The sequence below is a fragment of the Tursiops truncatus genome, chromosome 12 (genome assembly GCF_011762595.2).
Source record: "Tursiops truncatus isolate mTurTru1 chromosome 12, mTurTru1.mat.Y, whole genome shotgun sequence".
NCBI lineage: Eukaryota > Metazoa > Chordata > Mammalia > Artiodactyla > Delphinidae > Tursiops > Tursiops truncatus.
Genome location: NC_047045.1, coordinates 89,263,089 through 89,281,066, shown reverse-complemented (window position 1 = coordinate 89,281,066; position 17,978 = coordinate 89,263,089). Strand labels below are relative to the sequence as shown.

Sequence of the window (17,978 nt, the reverse complement as noted above, 5' to 3'; positions counted from 1 at the left end):
CAGCTCTCTTGGAAGAGCGGGCGCCGGCTACTCACCGGAAGGTTACGGCGCTTGCCTCTAGGACCAATGACCGGCGTGAGACCGAGCGGCCGGAGGCAGTGCCGCGAAGCCGGAAGTGGCGCCATTTCCGGTAGGGGCCGCCATCTCGCCGTGAGACAGCAGGAGCGGAGCAGCGGGATGTTGTCCTCGGCAGCCGCGTACTCGGGCCCGGGGAGAGACCCGGCCATGGAGCCTCACAGCGCCCCGGGCCCTTTGCAGCTGCGCTTTTCGCCCTACGCTTTCAACGGAGGGTAAAGCCCGGAGAGCCGCCGCTTCCTCTTTCTCCCCCCATGTCCCTGCCTAAGGCTGTCGGCATGGCTACCCGGCTTTGCCCCGCCAGCCGCAGGCCTCCCTCTCCGTGGTTGCTCGGTTCGATCTTGTTCCTCAGGGCTTCACCGTACAGGCCGGTCACTGGGTCTCGATGTGGACGGGCAGGTTTGCGTGGACGGGAGGTAGAAATTGATATCTGGGCTCTGCTCTGGAAGAGGTTTAAAAATGGACCTAACCGTTCGTTACTATCTGAACGTGTTTCTCGCGCCAGCAGGCAAGGGGCAGGTTGAGCATCTGAGATGAAAGAGTTAGGATTGATTGGCCGTGTCGTTAGATGTAGTTGTGTCTGTAGCTAAATGAAACTACTTCATCATTTTCTGTTATTTTAAATAGCGGGTAGGATTAGTCGGCCAGACTTAGTTTCATAGATAAGCGTTTATTTTTAAGGGTTAGCGTTAAGTTAAGGAAAAAAAATACTCAGAAGGGGGACCTTTGAATATTGTATTCTTGCGTGTTGCATTCAAGTTGTCTTTTTTTTTTAGTTACCATCTTTACCTTAAATAATACTTTTCCTTGATAGTACACTAAAAGAATCAGGGTTATGGAAAAACACTCTGTTGAGGACTCCTAACAATGAAGAGCTGTATATTTAAGCACTGATTATAGTTTACCGACCAAACTTTGTACTTTAAAATATCCCCACCCAGTTGGAACAAACAGATGGTCCTTTAAGGCAACCAGGTTAATTAATCAGGTCCTTATGGATTTGAAATTTTAATGCAGATTTTCGCGGTATGTTGCAAACAGGGTGGAAGGCTATGATTTTAGCCTTGTTTCTGCCACTAAAGAGCATTGTGGTCTTTGGGTACCCCTCAACTTCTTGAACCCAGATTTCCTTGTCTTTCTTAGCTACTCATATTTTGGCGAGGGGAGAATCAAAAGAGAAGCATTTTGTAAATTGAAAGCAGTTATCTTTTTTAATCCTTATGGTGACTGAGTGTTAGGTGGTATATGCCTCAATTTTACAAATGAGCCTGGGCCCTTAGAAGTTAATTTTTTTTTATTTATGGCTGTGTTGGGTCTTCGTTTCTGTGCGAGGGCTTTCTCTAGTTGTGGCGAGTGGGGGCCACTCTTCATTGCGGTGCGCGGGCCTCTCACTGTTGCGGCCTCTCTTGTTGCGGAGCACAGGCTCCAGACGCACAGGCTCAGTAGTTGTGGCTCAGGGGCCCAGTTGCTCCGCGGCATGTGGGATCTTCCCAGACCAGGGCTCGAACCCGTGTCCCCTGCATCGGCAGGCAGATTCTCAACCACTGCGCCACCAGGGAAGCGCAGAAGTTAAATTTTTTTAGGCACAGAGCTGGTGTGAAGTTGAGCCGCAGGATTTGAATCCATAGCTGTGTTGCCATGGAGTGTGTGTATGCTTTTACTATTGCACTTCTAAATATCTCCTGTGACAACTAATGAAGTAGTTATACCACAAAATGCGTTAATAGACCCATTTCACGAGGCAGTTGCAGATTCTATGTAAGACTTACAAGGTATTCAGTGTTCATTACTCACTTTTTAACCTTTGTAATCCAGTTACTGCCCTAAAGTTAGTTGCTATGGCTTTTCTCATTATTGAATTACCTTTTCTCAGTCTTCGTTCTTTTTCTTTAATATTTATTCCTGCTGGCTCTTGGGCAGCCTTTGCTTCTACAAAATAAGACTTAGTCCTATGTCTTTCTCTATTCTCACTAAATGTGGTTAAACCCCAATTGATGAGCCTTCACATTTGTCACTGAGTAGTCTCACATGTTTCATTTATGGGAAGATATTCCCAGATCTGTTTCTCCAGTTCTACCTTTCATGAGCCCCTCGATTCTGGCTTCTTAAATTCAACTTTCCACCTGGATTTTCTGCTTTCACCATAACTTAAGATATTAAAACAAAAAGTAGGGCTTCCCTGGTGGCGCAGTGGTTGAGAGTCCGCCTGCCGATCGAGGGGACACGGGTTCGTGCCCCAGTCTGGGAGGATCCCACATGCCGCGGAGTGGCTGGGCCCGTGAGCCATGGCCACTGGGCCTGCGCTTCCGGAGCCCGTGCTCCACAACGGGAGAGGCCATGGCAGTGAGAGGCCCGCGTACCGCAAAAAAGAAAGCAAAAAGCAAACTAATTATTCCTCTCAATCACTTCTCATTTACACGGCTTATAATTAGGCCATCATGCTGCTTGTCAGAGTTTAAAATCTTGGATGTCAAAATTGGCTCTTCCAGCGTCTAACACATTTTGGTAGTTACAAAAACCTGTACAGTTCGTGTGTTTATGTTTTTTGGAGATACCTGTTTCTTCCTGTTCACGTTGCTACCTTCCTACTGCATTAGTCTTATTGAAAGAGTTTCCATCCTAATTTCACATATAGTGTTATTGTCACAGTAGTCTTCTTAAAATTCCACTTTGCAAAGGAACTTTTCTCATTCTGCTCGTATAACCTTTGATTCCTCACAAAAATTCCTAGATCTGTGCTTTTCCATGTGAGATTTTCTGCTGTTGGATCTGTCCATCACATAAGCCTTATGCCACTTCACTTGTATACACAAAAAGGGACACCTGAATAAGTTGTTTGAATGTTTTATTTGAATTATACCAGTTTTCCTTTATTCAGTGTTCATGTTATGTGCAATACCATCCTTTTGTACTTCAGAGTTTTAGTGCCATCCCACCTCGGTAAGAATAATGGCCTAAGTTTTCTGAGCGCTTATGTTCTGTGAGGCACAGTGCAGGTGTTTTATGTGGGTCATGTCTAATTCTCACAGCCACCCTTTAACACAGCAGCTGCTGATATCATCACCTTGAACTTGGATGATTTGTCCAAGGTCACAGAGCTGTTAAGTGGCAGGGGCGGGTTTCGGGTAACTCCAGAGCCCAGGTTCTCAGTGATCATACTCTGCTGCCTCATGCTTACGCCACAAGGATCATAGCTAACACTTTACTGGAGGACCAGTTATGTGTCAGGCACTGGTATGAGGGGTTAACAATTATTAACTCATTTAATCCTCTAACACCCAAATAAGGTAGCTCCTGTTATGATCTCTGATACGCATATGAGGACATTGAGGCCTTGAGAAGTTAAGCAACTTACCCACCATCTCATTACCTGCTAAGCAGGAGAGCCAGACTTAGAACCCAGACGGTCTGCTTTTAGGGCTCATGCTCTAGACCTCCACTAAACTGCTAGCATGAGCCACACAGCCACAAAGGGAAAAGTTTGTTCTTTGTTGGTCCATTTTCCAACAGATATTTGGGTGTCTTCCTGAGTGCAAGACATAATATAAAGACTTGGATATAAAGAAATGAAAAACATTAAGCCTTTGGACTTCCCTGGAGGTCCAGTGGTTAAGACTGTGCACTTCCAATGCAGGGGGCAGGGGTTCCATCTTAGTTCCCTGGTGAGGGAACTAAGATCCCACATGCCGCTTGGCGTGGCCAAAAAATAAAAAATACAAAAATAATTTTACGGGGGTGGGGGGGGGTGGTATGATGAATTGGGAGATTGGGATTGACATGTATACACTGATGTGTATAAAATGGTTGACTAATAAGAACCTGCTGTATAAAAAAATAAATTTAAAAAATAAACAGTGGGATAGGTTCTTAAAATGAGCAAATATATATATATTTATACATACGTGCTTATGACTTTTATGTGCAAGAGAATATAAATTTTTAAAAAACAGAAAAAAGAATAAATTTTTAAAAAGAAAAGAAAAACACTAATCCTCTCTTCTCTGAGCTCAGATAGCTTGTGTTGTAGCGCCACTATCTACACCTAACTGCCCTCCCACCCCCCCGGCGGGCAGGGCCATGGCCTTTGGCTGTTTTATAGTATCGGTAGATGTTAATTTTTTGATGACGGTGATAATTTAGTGATTTGTTTCTGTTACCTTCTGCTAAGGAACCTTTGCTCTGATTGAGGCTTGTGTTTTTTACGAAGTACTTAATATTTTTTTCCCAGATGACTTGTAGCCCAGGGATCCTTTCCCCTTATCTTTCCTCTTCCATCTGAATCCTGCACTTGCTTACATCTAGTATATTTTATCCCACTATATGCTGTGGAGCATTCTCATTTTGGGAAAGGTGTTATTACCATCCAGAAGAATTCATTAATTTTCTCTTTTGTCTTTCTTTTCCCCTCAGTACTGTATTGGCAATTGCTGGAGAAGATTTTTCAATTGTTGCTTCTGACACCCGATTGAGTGAGGGGTTTTCAATTCACACACGGGACAGCCCCAAATGTTACAAATTGTAAGTAAATATTTCTAAGGACATATTCTCAGCATCTTGTGATGATTTAATACTGCAGGAGATTTAACTTCTAAATGACTTGTTTCATGAATTTTTTAATTGCCTGTTTGGAGCTTAGCTTGCATTTTTGTTAGGAAATTGTTTTCTAATAATTCAGTATGTAGTCTTCATGATATTTGCCATATCTAGGTACCAACAGTGTTTTTGGTAACTTAAATATTTTTTACTTCAACATCTTATGAAAAATTTCAAATATACGACAAAGGTAGGATAATTTTGTAGTGAACACTCATGTACTATCACCTAGATCTTATCAGTATTTTATTATTATTACTTTATCATACATACTTTCATCCTTCTATGCATCCATTAATACGTTGAATTTTTTTCTAATCTGCACCTTAAAAAAGAAGATAACCTGAAACATTCAATTTAACCATACGGTAAGCAGTTGTAGCCATCGTTCACGGTTTTAATGGGGTGCTTATATTTTTTCTAAAACATAAGAAAATAAAGGCATGTGTACAGGGGAAGAAAGTCTGCGTAAGTTACCTAAATGCATCTTGCATGTTAGCAGTGGTTTGTATTTAACATTTTTAGACACAGTTAAAAGTGGTGGTTACGCCTACATTAGTCCACGAGATGGTCTTAACCTTGAATTGTAGCAGGAGTGGACTGATGAGGTTCGGGTCCTTTGGGTGGGCCTTGCGGTGCTGCAGGGCATGAGCTAGCCCACATCTTAACCTAAAGAACAGTAAGCTTGTCTTCATCTTCCCAGTTCCCTTTCTGTCCACTTCTCTTTTGATACCCCTTTCTCTTCTCTGATTTGTACTGTACCCATGCTATAATTTTTTCTTCTAAGTTGTAACTTTTATAATTTGAAAGTAGTAACGTCATAAATAAAATTTAAATACGTAATTTTATATATATTATCCTTGTGTAAGATTCTGCTCATCTTTATAATGTTCTGTTTTAGTTTGTGTGCTGCCTAAGTGAATACCGATTTTTTTTTTAATGAAATTCTTCAGGTATATAGAGACAGACGTTAATGTGTTCCTGTCACGCATGTTTTGCACTAGACCATACATGCAGTTGAATTGCCTGCGTGCCTCTGACCCCATGCCCTTTGGGGCTGACCTAGAGCCAAGTCTGCCTCTTCCCCACCTGTTTGAGACTTACATTTCCTCTTTATTCTTTGCATAAAAACGCCTCTTCATTTATGTACCTGGATATTTGGCAAAAGCATTTTGAAGCTCAGATTTTGTCCTACCCTCTTGGTACTGTCAACTCTTCTTAGTAGTATAGGCAGTGAAGCCTTATGGTATACTGGGGGTCTTAGGCTCAGTGCAGTGAGGTTGGGTATAGGGGTGGATCAGGAAATGCTGGTGGTGCCCCTGGAGGTGCCAGTGGTCTCCCCAGCTGGACACGTGTGTTTTGTATGAGTCATTCTTATATTTCTGAAAGGAAGGGTATCATGTGGCCTCTGCTGATCATCTCTTGATGAGATTGGTTTGTGTTTCCTTATACATGTCAAGACTTGGGAATTAATTTTTGAGACATAGATGTACCAAGATTTTACCAGTTTCCCTCTGGTGGGCATTTGGGTTGTTTTTGTTTGTTTTGTTTTGGAGAGCCATTAAAATAATACGTATACTTACACACAAGTGAACCCAGAGTATATCTTTGCAAACTTGCATAAGTATATTGACTGGATGAATTTCTGGCAGTGGAATTATTGAGTGAAAATGGTGTGCATTTAAATTTCTACTAGATACTGTCAAACGAGCCTTCTAAAAACTTGCATCAGTGTATCCTCTTTGCCAGTATCTGAGAGTACACATTTCCCACAACATCACCAGCATTAGGCATTATTAGTCTAATAGATTGAAATCATCTCTTATTTAGATTTGAATTTCTGATTGGCATGGAGGTTCTTTTATATGTTTATGGTGACTTGTGTCTCTTTTTATGTGACCTTCATATAAGTTACCCATCTTTCCATTGTGTTTTTTTTTAATTGAGGTATAATTGACATATAATAGTTTCAGGTATACAACATAATGATTCTGTATTTGTATATATTGCAAAATGATCACAATTAGTCTGGTTAATATCTGTTACCACACATAGTTACGACATTTGTTTCCCTGTGGTGAGAACTTCTAAGATCTACTCTCTTAGCAACTTTCAAATACGCAACACAGGCTTATTAACTGTAGTCACCATGCTGTGTATTACATCCCCATGAGCCATTGTGCTGTTAATGCTTTTCGTATTTTTAGGAACCCTTTGTAGAATAAGGAAATTAAAATTAGACTTTGGTTGTATGTACTACAAATACATTTCCTTAGTTCTTTTTTTTTTTCTTTTTGGCTATGCCGAGTGGCTTATGGGATCTCAGTTCCCCGACCAGGGATTGAACCTGGGCAACGGCGCTCTTGGTTCTTTTTTAAAACTTTGTTCATTGTATTTTTATAGAAGTTTTAATTTTTTATGTAATAAAATTTGTAAAGCTTTTTCTGTGTGAACATTGGGTTGTATCATATGTAAATTGGCTTGAGTTGTGAGCTAAACTAGCTGCTCACAACTCAACCTAAGGTTGTAAAAAAATTCAGTCATATTTTCCTTAGTCCATTCATAGTTTCATTTATTCTTTTGAGTGAGATGTTGGGATACAGGACCTCCCAACCCCCCCGCCTCCCCCCAAAAAGAGCTAACTAAATAGTTGTCCCATTACCATTTGGTGAATAATGGGAATGGGAGTTTTCAGTTTAAAATTACCCAAGACATGTCTTCCTCTACTGTCAAACCAACTTAGTTTCCTGAAATGTGGTTTTTTTTTACAGAACAGACAAAACAGTCATTGGATGTAGCGGTTTTCATGGAGACTGTCTTACCCTGACAAAGATTATTGAAGCAAGACTAAAGGTAGATGCCTTTGTATATGTCTGCACTATTGAAAACTAATAACAGTCCTTTAGGTTCTTTTAAGCATATACATCATGACTTGCTCAGAATAGCTGCAGAAGAGCTAGACGTCTAGCAGGTGAAACTAACCTATCCTGGAAATGAAATGATAGTGTTAATGCAGCATCATCAAAGTAGCAGAATGTGAAACTACAGCAAGTTCCTTTTGTTAAAATATATGTACGGTATAAAGTAAAGGATTCTCTACGTTTTTTGAGGCAGACTGGGAGGGGTTTCTTCTGAAGACACTCTTCCCTCAGAAATGAAACAAATCAATTTCTGCAGAGGAGGCAAGCTTTTAGACCGAAGCTTGGTCTGGAGCACCGCCAGCTGACATGCTCTCTATATAGCACTGCACTGTTAGCAAGAGCAGGAGAAGAAGGAACAAACCAGCTGTTTGGACCAGAGGCACAACCTGCGCCATTGTTACCTGCCCCTCAACAGGCTTTAGTTGATAGCTAGCTGAGGAAGGAGATTTGATGCAAGGTGGATGAGGGTGGAAGAGACGAAAAGGGTGGTATTCGGAAGAAGTAAGAGAACGAGACAGACTAACCTGTTTTACAGTTTTTAAAGGGCTGACATTGCCTGCATGTCTTTTGTGGAAGCTGGGGAGGCATAAAGAACAAAGGAATGCTGACTTGATGAAAGCAGAGGGCCGTCTGGATTTTGATCATCGCCTGTGCGTATTAGCAGTGTTTGCTGCTAGTAGTTTCAGGGAGAATAGGATAGGTGTAATTTGGACTGTGCTAAAATGGATTTTATCTGTAATAATAACCAGTAACTACTCTCTTCTTAGTTGATAACAGTATAGGGTTGGAGTAGGATTCTCAATCACCATATGTCAACATTCAGAAGTGTAGCTCTGTTTCTTAATCAGTTACAGCCTGCTGACATTTTTTAAACTGCTGATATTTACAGTGTCAATATTATATGCTGTTAATATTCTTATTTAATTTTGTAGGCTACGTGTCGTAATTTTTAATTTAGTAGTTGGTTAAGTCCAGCTGGTACATGAAAAAGTGAGCCGGGTTGGTCACATTCTGTTTTGCCTATTTGTGATAACCCTTAAGATTATGTGTGATGTCACTGGAGTATGTAATGAATTTGTTTAACTGATACTTGCTCTTTGAATGTGTAGAAATGATTTCATTTACTATTTATCAATTGTTAACATTTATTTAAAATCTATTTATATTGAAAGCTTTAGTGACTTATATTTATTGATGTATTTGTATGATTCCTAATGCATATTTTATAAATGGCATTTAGAGGACAAAAATAAACATGACATGGAGAGTTGTTAATAAAATAAAACAAGCAACAGTGAGTTCAACTCAGTGTACAGTCCTTGAAATTTTTCTTTCATATATTATTGTGTAAATGGTGAGGTGAATAAATGTTGGTGCTCGGTTTTGAAATGAAGAATTTTCTTTATAACCGTGGAAAAAATGTTTCTGTACACTGATTTATCCAAGTAGCTCATTTCTCATCTTTCTTCAGTATTTGTCATTGTTTGATTTTATAGTACTTCTTAGGTGTCTCTTTAGAGGTGTTTGCTATGTAGCTGACAAACTGGTGAACTTAAATTTCTTTTATTGGATAATTTGGGATTCCTAAGGATGTAGTAAATCTGAGATTGGCAGTCACTGTATAAGATGCTGTTTGGGATACTTCTGTTCTCCATGGTAGATGCTCTAAGGGTCAAGACCACTGCACTGTATTCACACACAGTAAGGGCGCTGCCCTCGCACCTCACAGGTACCTACTCTGCAAAGAGACGGACTTACGTCTGAGTCTGATCAGGAGTTAGCATAGCAGATATCTTCAGCTTTATGAGCCATTTGGTTTCTGTGGCAACTGTTCAACTCTGCCCTTGTGCAAAAGCAGACAGACAATATGTAATGAATGAACGAGACTGTGTTCCAATAAAACTTTATAGAAACAAGTGGTGGTCTGAATTTGGCCCATGGACTTTCCTGACCACTGTCTGTTTGCAGAGTGGAGAGCTGGATTTGGAACATCCTCTCCAGGTCGCCTCATATGCTCTGTTTGTATATATTTGCTCTTGAGTTAGCAGTGCCTGGGATAAGGATGGCATGGAAAGTAGTCTTTAAACCAGAGAGCTGAGGGCAAACTTAGCATTCTTTCCGATAGAAGTGTTTGTAGCCCCCAAAAATGATAGGACATAATAAAGTATTTTATTTTAGTAGTATTGTGTTGTTTGATCATGAAAGAAACAGGTATCCTTTCCCATTTCACCAAGATAGGCTTTCATTCTTTTCAATTTACTGTTCATTGTTCTAGTCTTTAATATATTCTGCCTCTACATGCCTGTTATTTTTGTTAATAATTGCAGATGTACAAACATTCCAATAATAAGGCCATGACGACAGGGGCGATTGCTGCAATGCTGTCTACAATCCTGTATTCTAGGCGCTTTTTCCCCTACTATGTGTACAACATCATCGGGGGACTCGATGAAGAAGGTAGGATGTTTTCTTTCTGGGTGATGAATGGGGTGGCATTTCTTAGATGTGTGTGTGTTTCAAACCAGAGTTGAAAAGAACCGGATACCCTCTTGAGCAACTTCATTTTCTCATAATTAAAGCAGTGAAGAAACTGAAGCTAGGGCTTCCCTGGTGGCGCAGTGGTTGAGAGTCCACCTGCCGATGCAGGGGACACGGGTTCATGCCCCGGTCCGGGAAGATCCCACATGCTGCAGAGCGGCTGGGCCCGTGAGCCATGGCCGCTGAGCCTGCACGTCCGGAGCCTATGCTCCGCAACGGGAGAGGCCACAACAGGGAGAGGCCTGCGTACCGCCAAAAAAAAAAAGGAAAGAAAGAAAGAAACTGAAGCTAAAAGGGAAATCAATGATTATCCAGAGACACACAGCAAGTGGTGTATTAAGTGAATGTTGGGCAGTCAGTTGTTTCACTATTTTCTCAAGATCTTGCATGAATTTGATAGTATATTTAGCATTTTAATCTTACAGAAAGAAACCTGACTTGGAGAAGCTTGACCTAGGTATGATTCTAAGTAAGACAAACGTACTTCAAAAGGTTTTTATGAAAGTAATGTGTTAAAGAAGTGCATTTCCACCAGTATTTTTGGATAATTTTTAAAATCCCTCTTGGATTTTCTGTCAGAGTCATACCAGGAGGGCCAGTGAAAATCAGCATTGTTACTTGACATTTCCATGCTGTTTTTGATCCAAAGCATGGATCAAAGGGCAGCAGTGTTTTTCACCAGGTCTGATTTGAATTGACTTTTAGTTGCTTCCAGAAATCAAATACAGTCTCCCAGGACAGATCTGTGCTGCCTTTTAGAGTAGTCCAGTGTAAAGAAGTTACAGGAATGTCTTGGGTATCATTGAAACAGTCTATCTTTCTGAGAGGGAAGGTTTCTGGGTAGGATGGAGTCAGGTTCTTCTTATCTCCTCTCGTTTTTACTCCTGTCCGTTCCTGTTCCATGGGTTTTTTCTTTGTTCTCCCTCGCTCTCTCTCTCACCTCTGCCCCTGTATGTGACCTCTGGGAGCATTCTGATCATTTTACCTACCATGGTTTATACGTAGACAAATTAGGTTGACACAGTTTTTTCAGGCTTTCAAACTTGCTTGAAAACTAAGAGAAAATATAAAGCACAGAAATGGTACATAGAAATTAATTACACTTAACCTGGGTAATTAAATTCTAGCCACAGGTTAGCTTGCCTTACCCAGCATGCTGGACACTTCTGGTGCCTTTTTTGACTTCAGTTATGTCTGACTTGAATGTCAGGTTAATAAATTCAGATTTTAGCAATGTTAATAATAGCTACCATTGAATTTCAGCAGGCCAGACAACGTCCTTTGAGTTTTTCTGAGCATCAGACTGATTGGAGAAACCTCGTGTGTGCTGAGCTCGTGTGTGGGCAGAGCTAAGGCTCGGATCTGCTTGACTTCACAGCCCTCTTCTTTGATTTCCAGATTACACTCACTTGCTTTGGTGGTATTCTCAGGCATTTCTAACCTTTTTTTCCCCCCTCTAATCTTGTCTGGTTTGATTTGGTTTTATTCCTTAGAGGAATTTGTGTGTGTAGTAAAGCAGTCCTTTGCCGCCTTTTTCTGTTTCCCAGGACAGCCTTCAGCTCTCTCACCCGTGCTTTCCTCTTTCTTGGTTTATTTCCTTGTTTGGTGGTGTGCATCTCTAGAGAAATTTCTGAAGAAAGGAATCAGGAGACCTTTTTGAGTCCTTGTTTTTTGAGTCTTTTCTTTATCCTGGTGTTCTGAAAGGTTCCAGCGAGGCTCCTCGCCCAGAGTCTTGGCTCATTTATTTTGTCTCCTCTACTGTTCTCCTCTTCTCCCAACCCTGCCTTCTCCACAGCCACCTGGGTTATGATCCATAGTTCCTCATTTTTTCCCCTGCATGTTGTCCACCTGTTTATTTTTTTGTTCTGCTCTGAAGATTTCCTCAACTTCAATGCCTCATTCTTTACTGAGCTTTCTATTTTTGCCATCATTAATTTCCAAGAGCTTTTTCTTCTTTGTTAGCTCCTTTATTTTTATTTTAAGTGTCCTGTTACTGCTAGATTTTTTTGTACTTCTTTGAAGTTTTCTTGTGTTCTCTGCATTTTCTCCAGCTGCTTTTTTTTTTTTTTTTTTTTTGCGGTACGCGGGCCTCTCACTGCTGTGGCCTCTCCTGTTGCGGAGCACAGGCTCCAGACGCGCAGGCTCAGCAGCCATGGCTCACGGGCCCAGCCGCTCCGCGGCGTGTGGGATCTTCCCAGACCGGGGCACGAACCCATGTCCCCTGCATCGGCAGGCGGACTCTCAACCACTGTGCCACCAGAGAAGCCCCAATTGCTTTTTTTTAATGCATTATTTGATAAGTTTGGAATATGTATACACCCACTGAGACAATTTATTCCTTTTTTAAATTTTTATTTATTTATTTTTATTTTTGGCTGCATTGGGTCTTCGCTGCTGAGCGTGGGCTTTCTCTAGTTGCGGCGAGCGGGGCCCTGCTCTTTTTTTTTTTTTTTTTGGAGGCCTGCTCTTCATTGTGGTGCGTGGGCTTCTTGTTGTGGCTTCTCTTGTTGTGGAGCACGAGCTCTAGGCGTGCAGGCTTCAGTAGCTGTAGCACTCGGGCTCAGTAGTTGTGGCTCGCGGGCTCTAGAGCGCAGGCTCAGTAGTGGTGGCGCACGGGTTTAGTTGCTCCACGGCGTGTGGGAAGAAATCTTCCCGGGCCAGGGATTGAACCCCTGTACCCTTCATTGGCAGGCAGATTCTTTACTGTGCCACCAGGGAAGCCCTCAGATTGCTTTCTTCATCTTGTTTATTTTTGGCTGCTGCCTTCTACATTGGAGGCTTCCTTCAAATTTCTTTTGAATTTTGGCCGTCCATTTGTACTGAAGATTGATAATCAAAATCTGGTCATAAAGGTCTGCACTGAAGGAGCACATCAGCTCTCCATTTAACACTTCTGTTTTTGTACCTGCCTTTCACCCTGTCTATGGTAAGGCCTGGTGCCTCCAAGTCCAGAGCCTCTGCTGAAGTTTTGAGACTTTTTTTTTTTTTTTTGGCTGCGTTGGGTCTTTGTTGTTGTGTGCAGGCTTTCTCTAGTTGCGGCGAGCAGGGGCTACTCTTGGTTGCGGTGTGCGGGCTTCTCATTGCGTTGTCTTCTCTTGTGGCGGAGCATGGGCTGTAGGTGCGTGGGCTTCAGTAGCTGTGGCTTGTGGGCTCTAGAGCGCAGGCTCAGTAGTTGTGGCACACGGGCTTAGCTGCTCCACGGCATGTGGGATCTTCCCGGACCAGGGCTTGAACCCGTGTCCCCTGCATTGGCAGGCGGATTCTTAACCACTGAGCCACCAGGGAAGTCCCTGTTTTGAGATTTTATTTCCTGTCTTCTGTGTTGGTGGAAGTGGGGCTCTGTTCCTATGGAGACCCTCAGGACACTGGGTCAGCAGCTGACTCTAGCACACAGTCGACAGCTATCTACTTTGACCTCTGTGCCCTTACCTCTCCAGCTGCAATCATGCCCTCTTGTAAAAAATTTTCCCCAAGTTAATGAGGGCTTTAGTTTTTCTGTAATGAAAACAATAATGCTTACAGAAGTCAAATAGTACTGGAAGATACAAAGATAAAAGTAGTAATCCCCCAACGCCTGTCCCTAGAGATAATTACTATTCAACTTATAGCGAACATGCTTTTAGACATCTTGGTGTGCATACGTGCTTGTACACTACATAAGTAGGATGTAGTTTATACGTGTTTCTGGGACTGTCCAGTGGATGTATTATCACTGAGGTAGCTTTATGCTGGTGGATAAAGGCATGCATACTGATTCTAGGCTGACATATGGGCTAGGGCGGCACCATAGTTTCCCCACCAGTCCTCTGAGGATTATTTAGGTTGCTTCCAGTTTTCTTAATATAAACAATATGGCAACTCCTGTACATACAATTTTGTGTATTTCTCCGACCCAGCTTATCTCCCTGGAAAAAATTCCTAGAAGTCGAGCTTCTGGGTCAGAGAATATCTATATGTTTGCATCCTGCTGACACCATGGGCGTGCCCTTCAGAAACAGTCCTCCTGCACTCCACCAGCAGGGGTGTGAGTACCTTCTTTTGTTTTGGGTTTTTTTGGTTCTGTTTTTGCATCCTAACCAGTCTCAGAATTTTGACACATTCTAGGTCTTTGCCTAGTAAATACTTTGTTGTTTTAATTTATATGTATTTTTTGTTTATAGAGGTTGGGTGTCTTCGTGTTTATTGCCCTTTGCATTTCTTTGGAGACTGACCCATGTGTTAATCTTTGCTTATTCCCTTATTCGCAGGTCAGTCTTTTCTTACTGATTTATAAGAACAACTGTGTTAACCCTGTGTAACGTGTGTGGCAGATGCCGTGCACGAGCGTTCTTGGTCTCTGACCTTTTGGGATGTGTCTTGAGCTATACAGAAGTTCCTGACTTTCATACAAATCTGTCAGTCTTTTCTTTATGGTATTGAGTGTCTTAACTTTGTTAGAAACGCCTTCCCCATCAAAGGTTTACCTGTGTTTTTTTCTAGGACTTGTCTGGTTTTATTTTATTTTTTACTTTGAAATCATCGCACTTTTTAAGAATTATTTTGATGAGGGAAATCACTTTATACTTACAGCCAAGATTCAGGCCTTCTGCACTCATGTTACAGGTGTCTCTTGCTTTTTCTAAGGGAGTCTTTGAAGCTGTGGTCTTGGGTATATTCTACTCTTTTGTTTTCCTCAAAGCTGTGTGTGTGGTTTTCTGAGATTGGTTTACCCTTGGGTAAATCTTTTGAGCCTCATTTTACTTGTGGCCTATTGGCCTCATGAGCGATACAGTTGTTCTTTTGGCTTTATACCTCATAGCGCTTCTTTATGTGTTGAAGTTAGTGGCCTTGCTTGCTGTGACCTTGTTTCTTGTTCTAAGCCTGCTCCCAGCAGAGCACTTCTCCAGGTTCTTTCAGGTGCTGCCTCCTCAGCCGGGTTAGGGTTAGGGTTAGGGTTATATCTCCGTAATTCTGCGGTGGGAAAAATACACACAGCTAATGTTGGCAGTTGTCCATGGTAGTAAGAAGATTGTCCTTATCTCACATCTCCCAGGGTAACTACTGGAGTGTTTCAGTTATGGCATAATGTGTTTTAAAAATCAGTTGTGTCACTTTTAAGTCATACCTTATAAATGATCCGTGATTTCTCACACTTAGAACACAGTTGTTTTAAAAGGCCTTTTTAAAAATTAGTGACATGTATTCTTTGTAATAAACTCAATACCAGAGCATATAAAGTGATTCCCTTCTTTTCTTGTCTGTAATCCCACAAAGATGAATAACTACAGTTTACTTATTAATCTTTCCATATGTTTTTGTGTGTATATGTAAATGTGTGTACAGTTTACTTAATGCCTTTAAACAAAAATAGGACTGTACTCTACATAGCACAGAGCTCCTTATTTTACATTGTCCCATGGATGTGTCCCACAGACCTGTCCTCCTCTTCCTAGTCTGCACATGGCTATGTTGACATATACCATTTTCTGCTAATGGAGTTGGTTGCTTGTAAATTTTTGCTCTGTAAGAGATACAGAAATGATCTTGTACATATTGCTTTGTGTGTTTATGTAAGCATTACTTGTAGGTAAATCTTAATTCTGTAAGTGAAATTATTATTGGGTCATAGGGTACGTACTTTTTCTCTAGTTGCGGCGAGCGGGGGCTACTCTTTGTTGTGGTGCGCGGGCTTCTCATTGCAGTGGCTTCTCTTGTGGCGGAGCACGGGCTCTAGGCACGTGGGCTTCAGTAATTGTGGCTCGCAGGCTCTAGTGCGCAGGCTCAGTAGTTGTGGCACTCAGGCTTAGTTGCTCTGCGGCATGTGGGATCTTGCTGGAGCAGGGATTGAACCCATGTCCCCTGCATTGGCAGGCAGATTCTTAACCATTGCGCCAGAGAATTCCAGGGAAGTCCCTGGAATTTCTTCTTAATTAAATTGATTTTTTTATGGTGCTGATGCTAAAGAGTGTGCTTACTATTAGTTTAAAAGTACACAGTAAATTTTTCATGCTTCTCACATTTAGCACCAGGAAAATCTTACACTTGTGTCTATACTGCAACTACACCAGTTAGATTTTTAGGAATGTTGTGAGGAGTTTGGTGCAGAACTTAGAGCAGGACCTGTGATTGTTAACTAGTGAACCTGTGAGACCACATACATAGTGGGAGCCACGGCGTGGTAATCGGTGATGGTAGCTTGGAAGAGAGCATGACGCTCCTGGGGGCAAACGCCTTAGTGGACAGGAGTGGGCAGGTGGGCCTCCGATTGCATTCTGAGGGGAGGGGAGGGGAAAGGCAGACTGCACTTCTTCTGAAATTTTAGCCAAGTTGATAGTCCATTTTGTATCACATTTTGAGTAGATTTATTTTACCACGATTTGGGAATGTGGTCAAGATGCATCCTTATGGAGACTGTTTTCTTCTTTAAGGGAAGGGAGCTGTGTACAGCTTTGATCCGGTGGGTTCCTACCAGAGAGACTCCTTCAAGGCTGGAGGCTCAGCCAGTGCCATGCTGCAGCCCCTGCTTGACAACCAGGTAATAAGACTGCGTCCAGGGGGCGGTGGCATTAACACAAAGTGCCTCCCCTGCATTCTCTTCACCAGCTTGGGGGAGTGCGGAAGTCAGCGCTTTCTTGTAGTTCGCTGCTGAGTTTGCTGGGCTGATTTGCCCCACCCAGCCTTCTTGTCTCTGTTCCACTGGTTCTCCTGCCGCCCCTCCCTTCCACGGCTCCAGCTTCTTCCCTGTTCTCACGGCTTGGAAGGCGCTTCTGTCTACAGTGGTTGGTCCATGTTTTTGGTTCTCCTCCTGCCATTTTTACCTGCAATCATGAAAATGCATTTCTGCCCCAGTCTCACCGTTTCTGTGTCACCTCGTTTTGTATTCTAATTTCCAAGTATACGTTTAACTTGCCCCCTCTTCTGTCACTGCTGGCTGCATTCAGGCTTGCGTGGCATCTTGCCTGGGTCATTGTGTTTATTTCCAACATCCTTTTTGCCTCCAAGCTTACTTCCCTACTTCATCCTCCTTGCTTGTCTAAAATTCGTTACGTAGTATGTAGTTACTTCTGCTTGTTGCTTATCTGCCTCATCTCCTGTCACTCCATATTCCACTCAGATCTTGAAGTGATGTGCCTTCCCATCTCCATCCCTTTGGAGATGCCACAGCCTCCATCTGCAATGTTACTCCATCCTTGAACTCGTTTATCCTTTAGCACTCCTCTACTTAGATGTATTTTCTGCTGAAGCCTTTCTTTTCTTCTCCCAGGAGATTTAGTTAGGACAGCTTGGGGCTCTCCTGGCTCTATTTTCTTCTTAGTTTCAGTAGATTCTGTAACGATAGTTTGCTTACATATGTTCACGCCTCTGCTGTGTGCTTCTCAAGAGCAGGGCCTTTGTCTCAGTGGATATTGGTCAGGTGTTAGGTATGTGTAATTCAGCCAGGTCTGGAAATATTTCAGTTGAGGGACATTTGACGTTTGTGTGATGTACTCATGTTGAACCCTGAGACGTGTGAAAGCTTTGGGGGAGACTGGACTGCCTTTGTATGGTCACATGATGCCTCATCCAAGGTTTCTGTCCCACCAGGTTGGTTTTAAGAACATGCAGAATGTGGAGCATGTCCCACTGTCCTTGGACAGAGCCATGCGGCTTGTGAAAGATGTCTTCATTTCTGCTGCCGAGAGGGACGTGTACACTGGGGACGCACTGAGGATCTGCATCGTGACCAAGGAGGGCATCAGGGAGGAGACTGTGCCTCTGCGGAAGGACTGAGTTCTGTGCCGTTGTCCTTGATTAGTTCAAAACTGGTTAAGTTTGTACCTTGGAACTGTTGGACTGATCTGTTTTATTAAAGAATAAAACCCTGAGCACTTA

General features: G+C 42.3%; 1 protein-coding gene across 1 annotated transcript; it reads left to right on the top strand.

The window, feature by feature from the left end:
- The first annotated feature begins 127 nt into the window (after nucleotides 1-127).
- On the top strand, nucleotides 128-17,978 carry PSMB1 (proteasome 20S subunit beta 1). Its single transcript, XM_019951744.2, has 6 exons — nucleotides 128-290; nucleotides 4,486-4,593; nucleotides 7,440-7,521; nucleotides 9,917-10,046; nucleotides 16,535-16,641; nucleotides 17,691-17,978. The coding sequence occupies exons 1-6, from the start codon at nucleotides 178-180 to the stop codon at nucleotides 17,874-17,876; spliced, it is 726 nt and encodes a 241-aa protein (XP_019807303.1). The 5' UTR covers nucleotides 128-177; the 3' UTR covers nucleotides 17,877-17,978.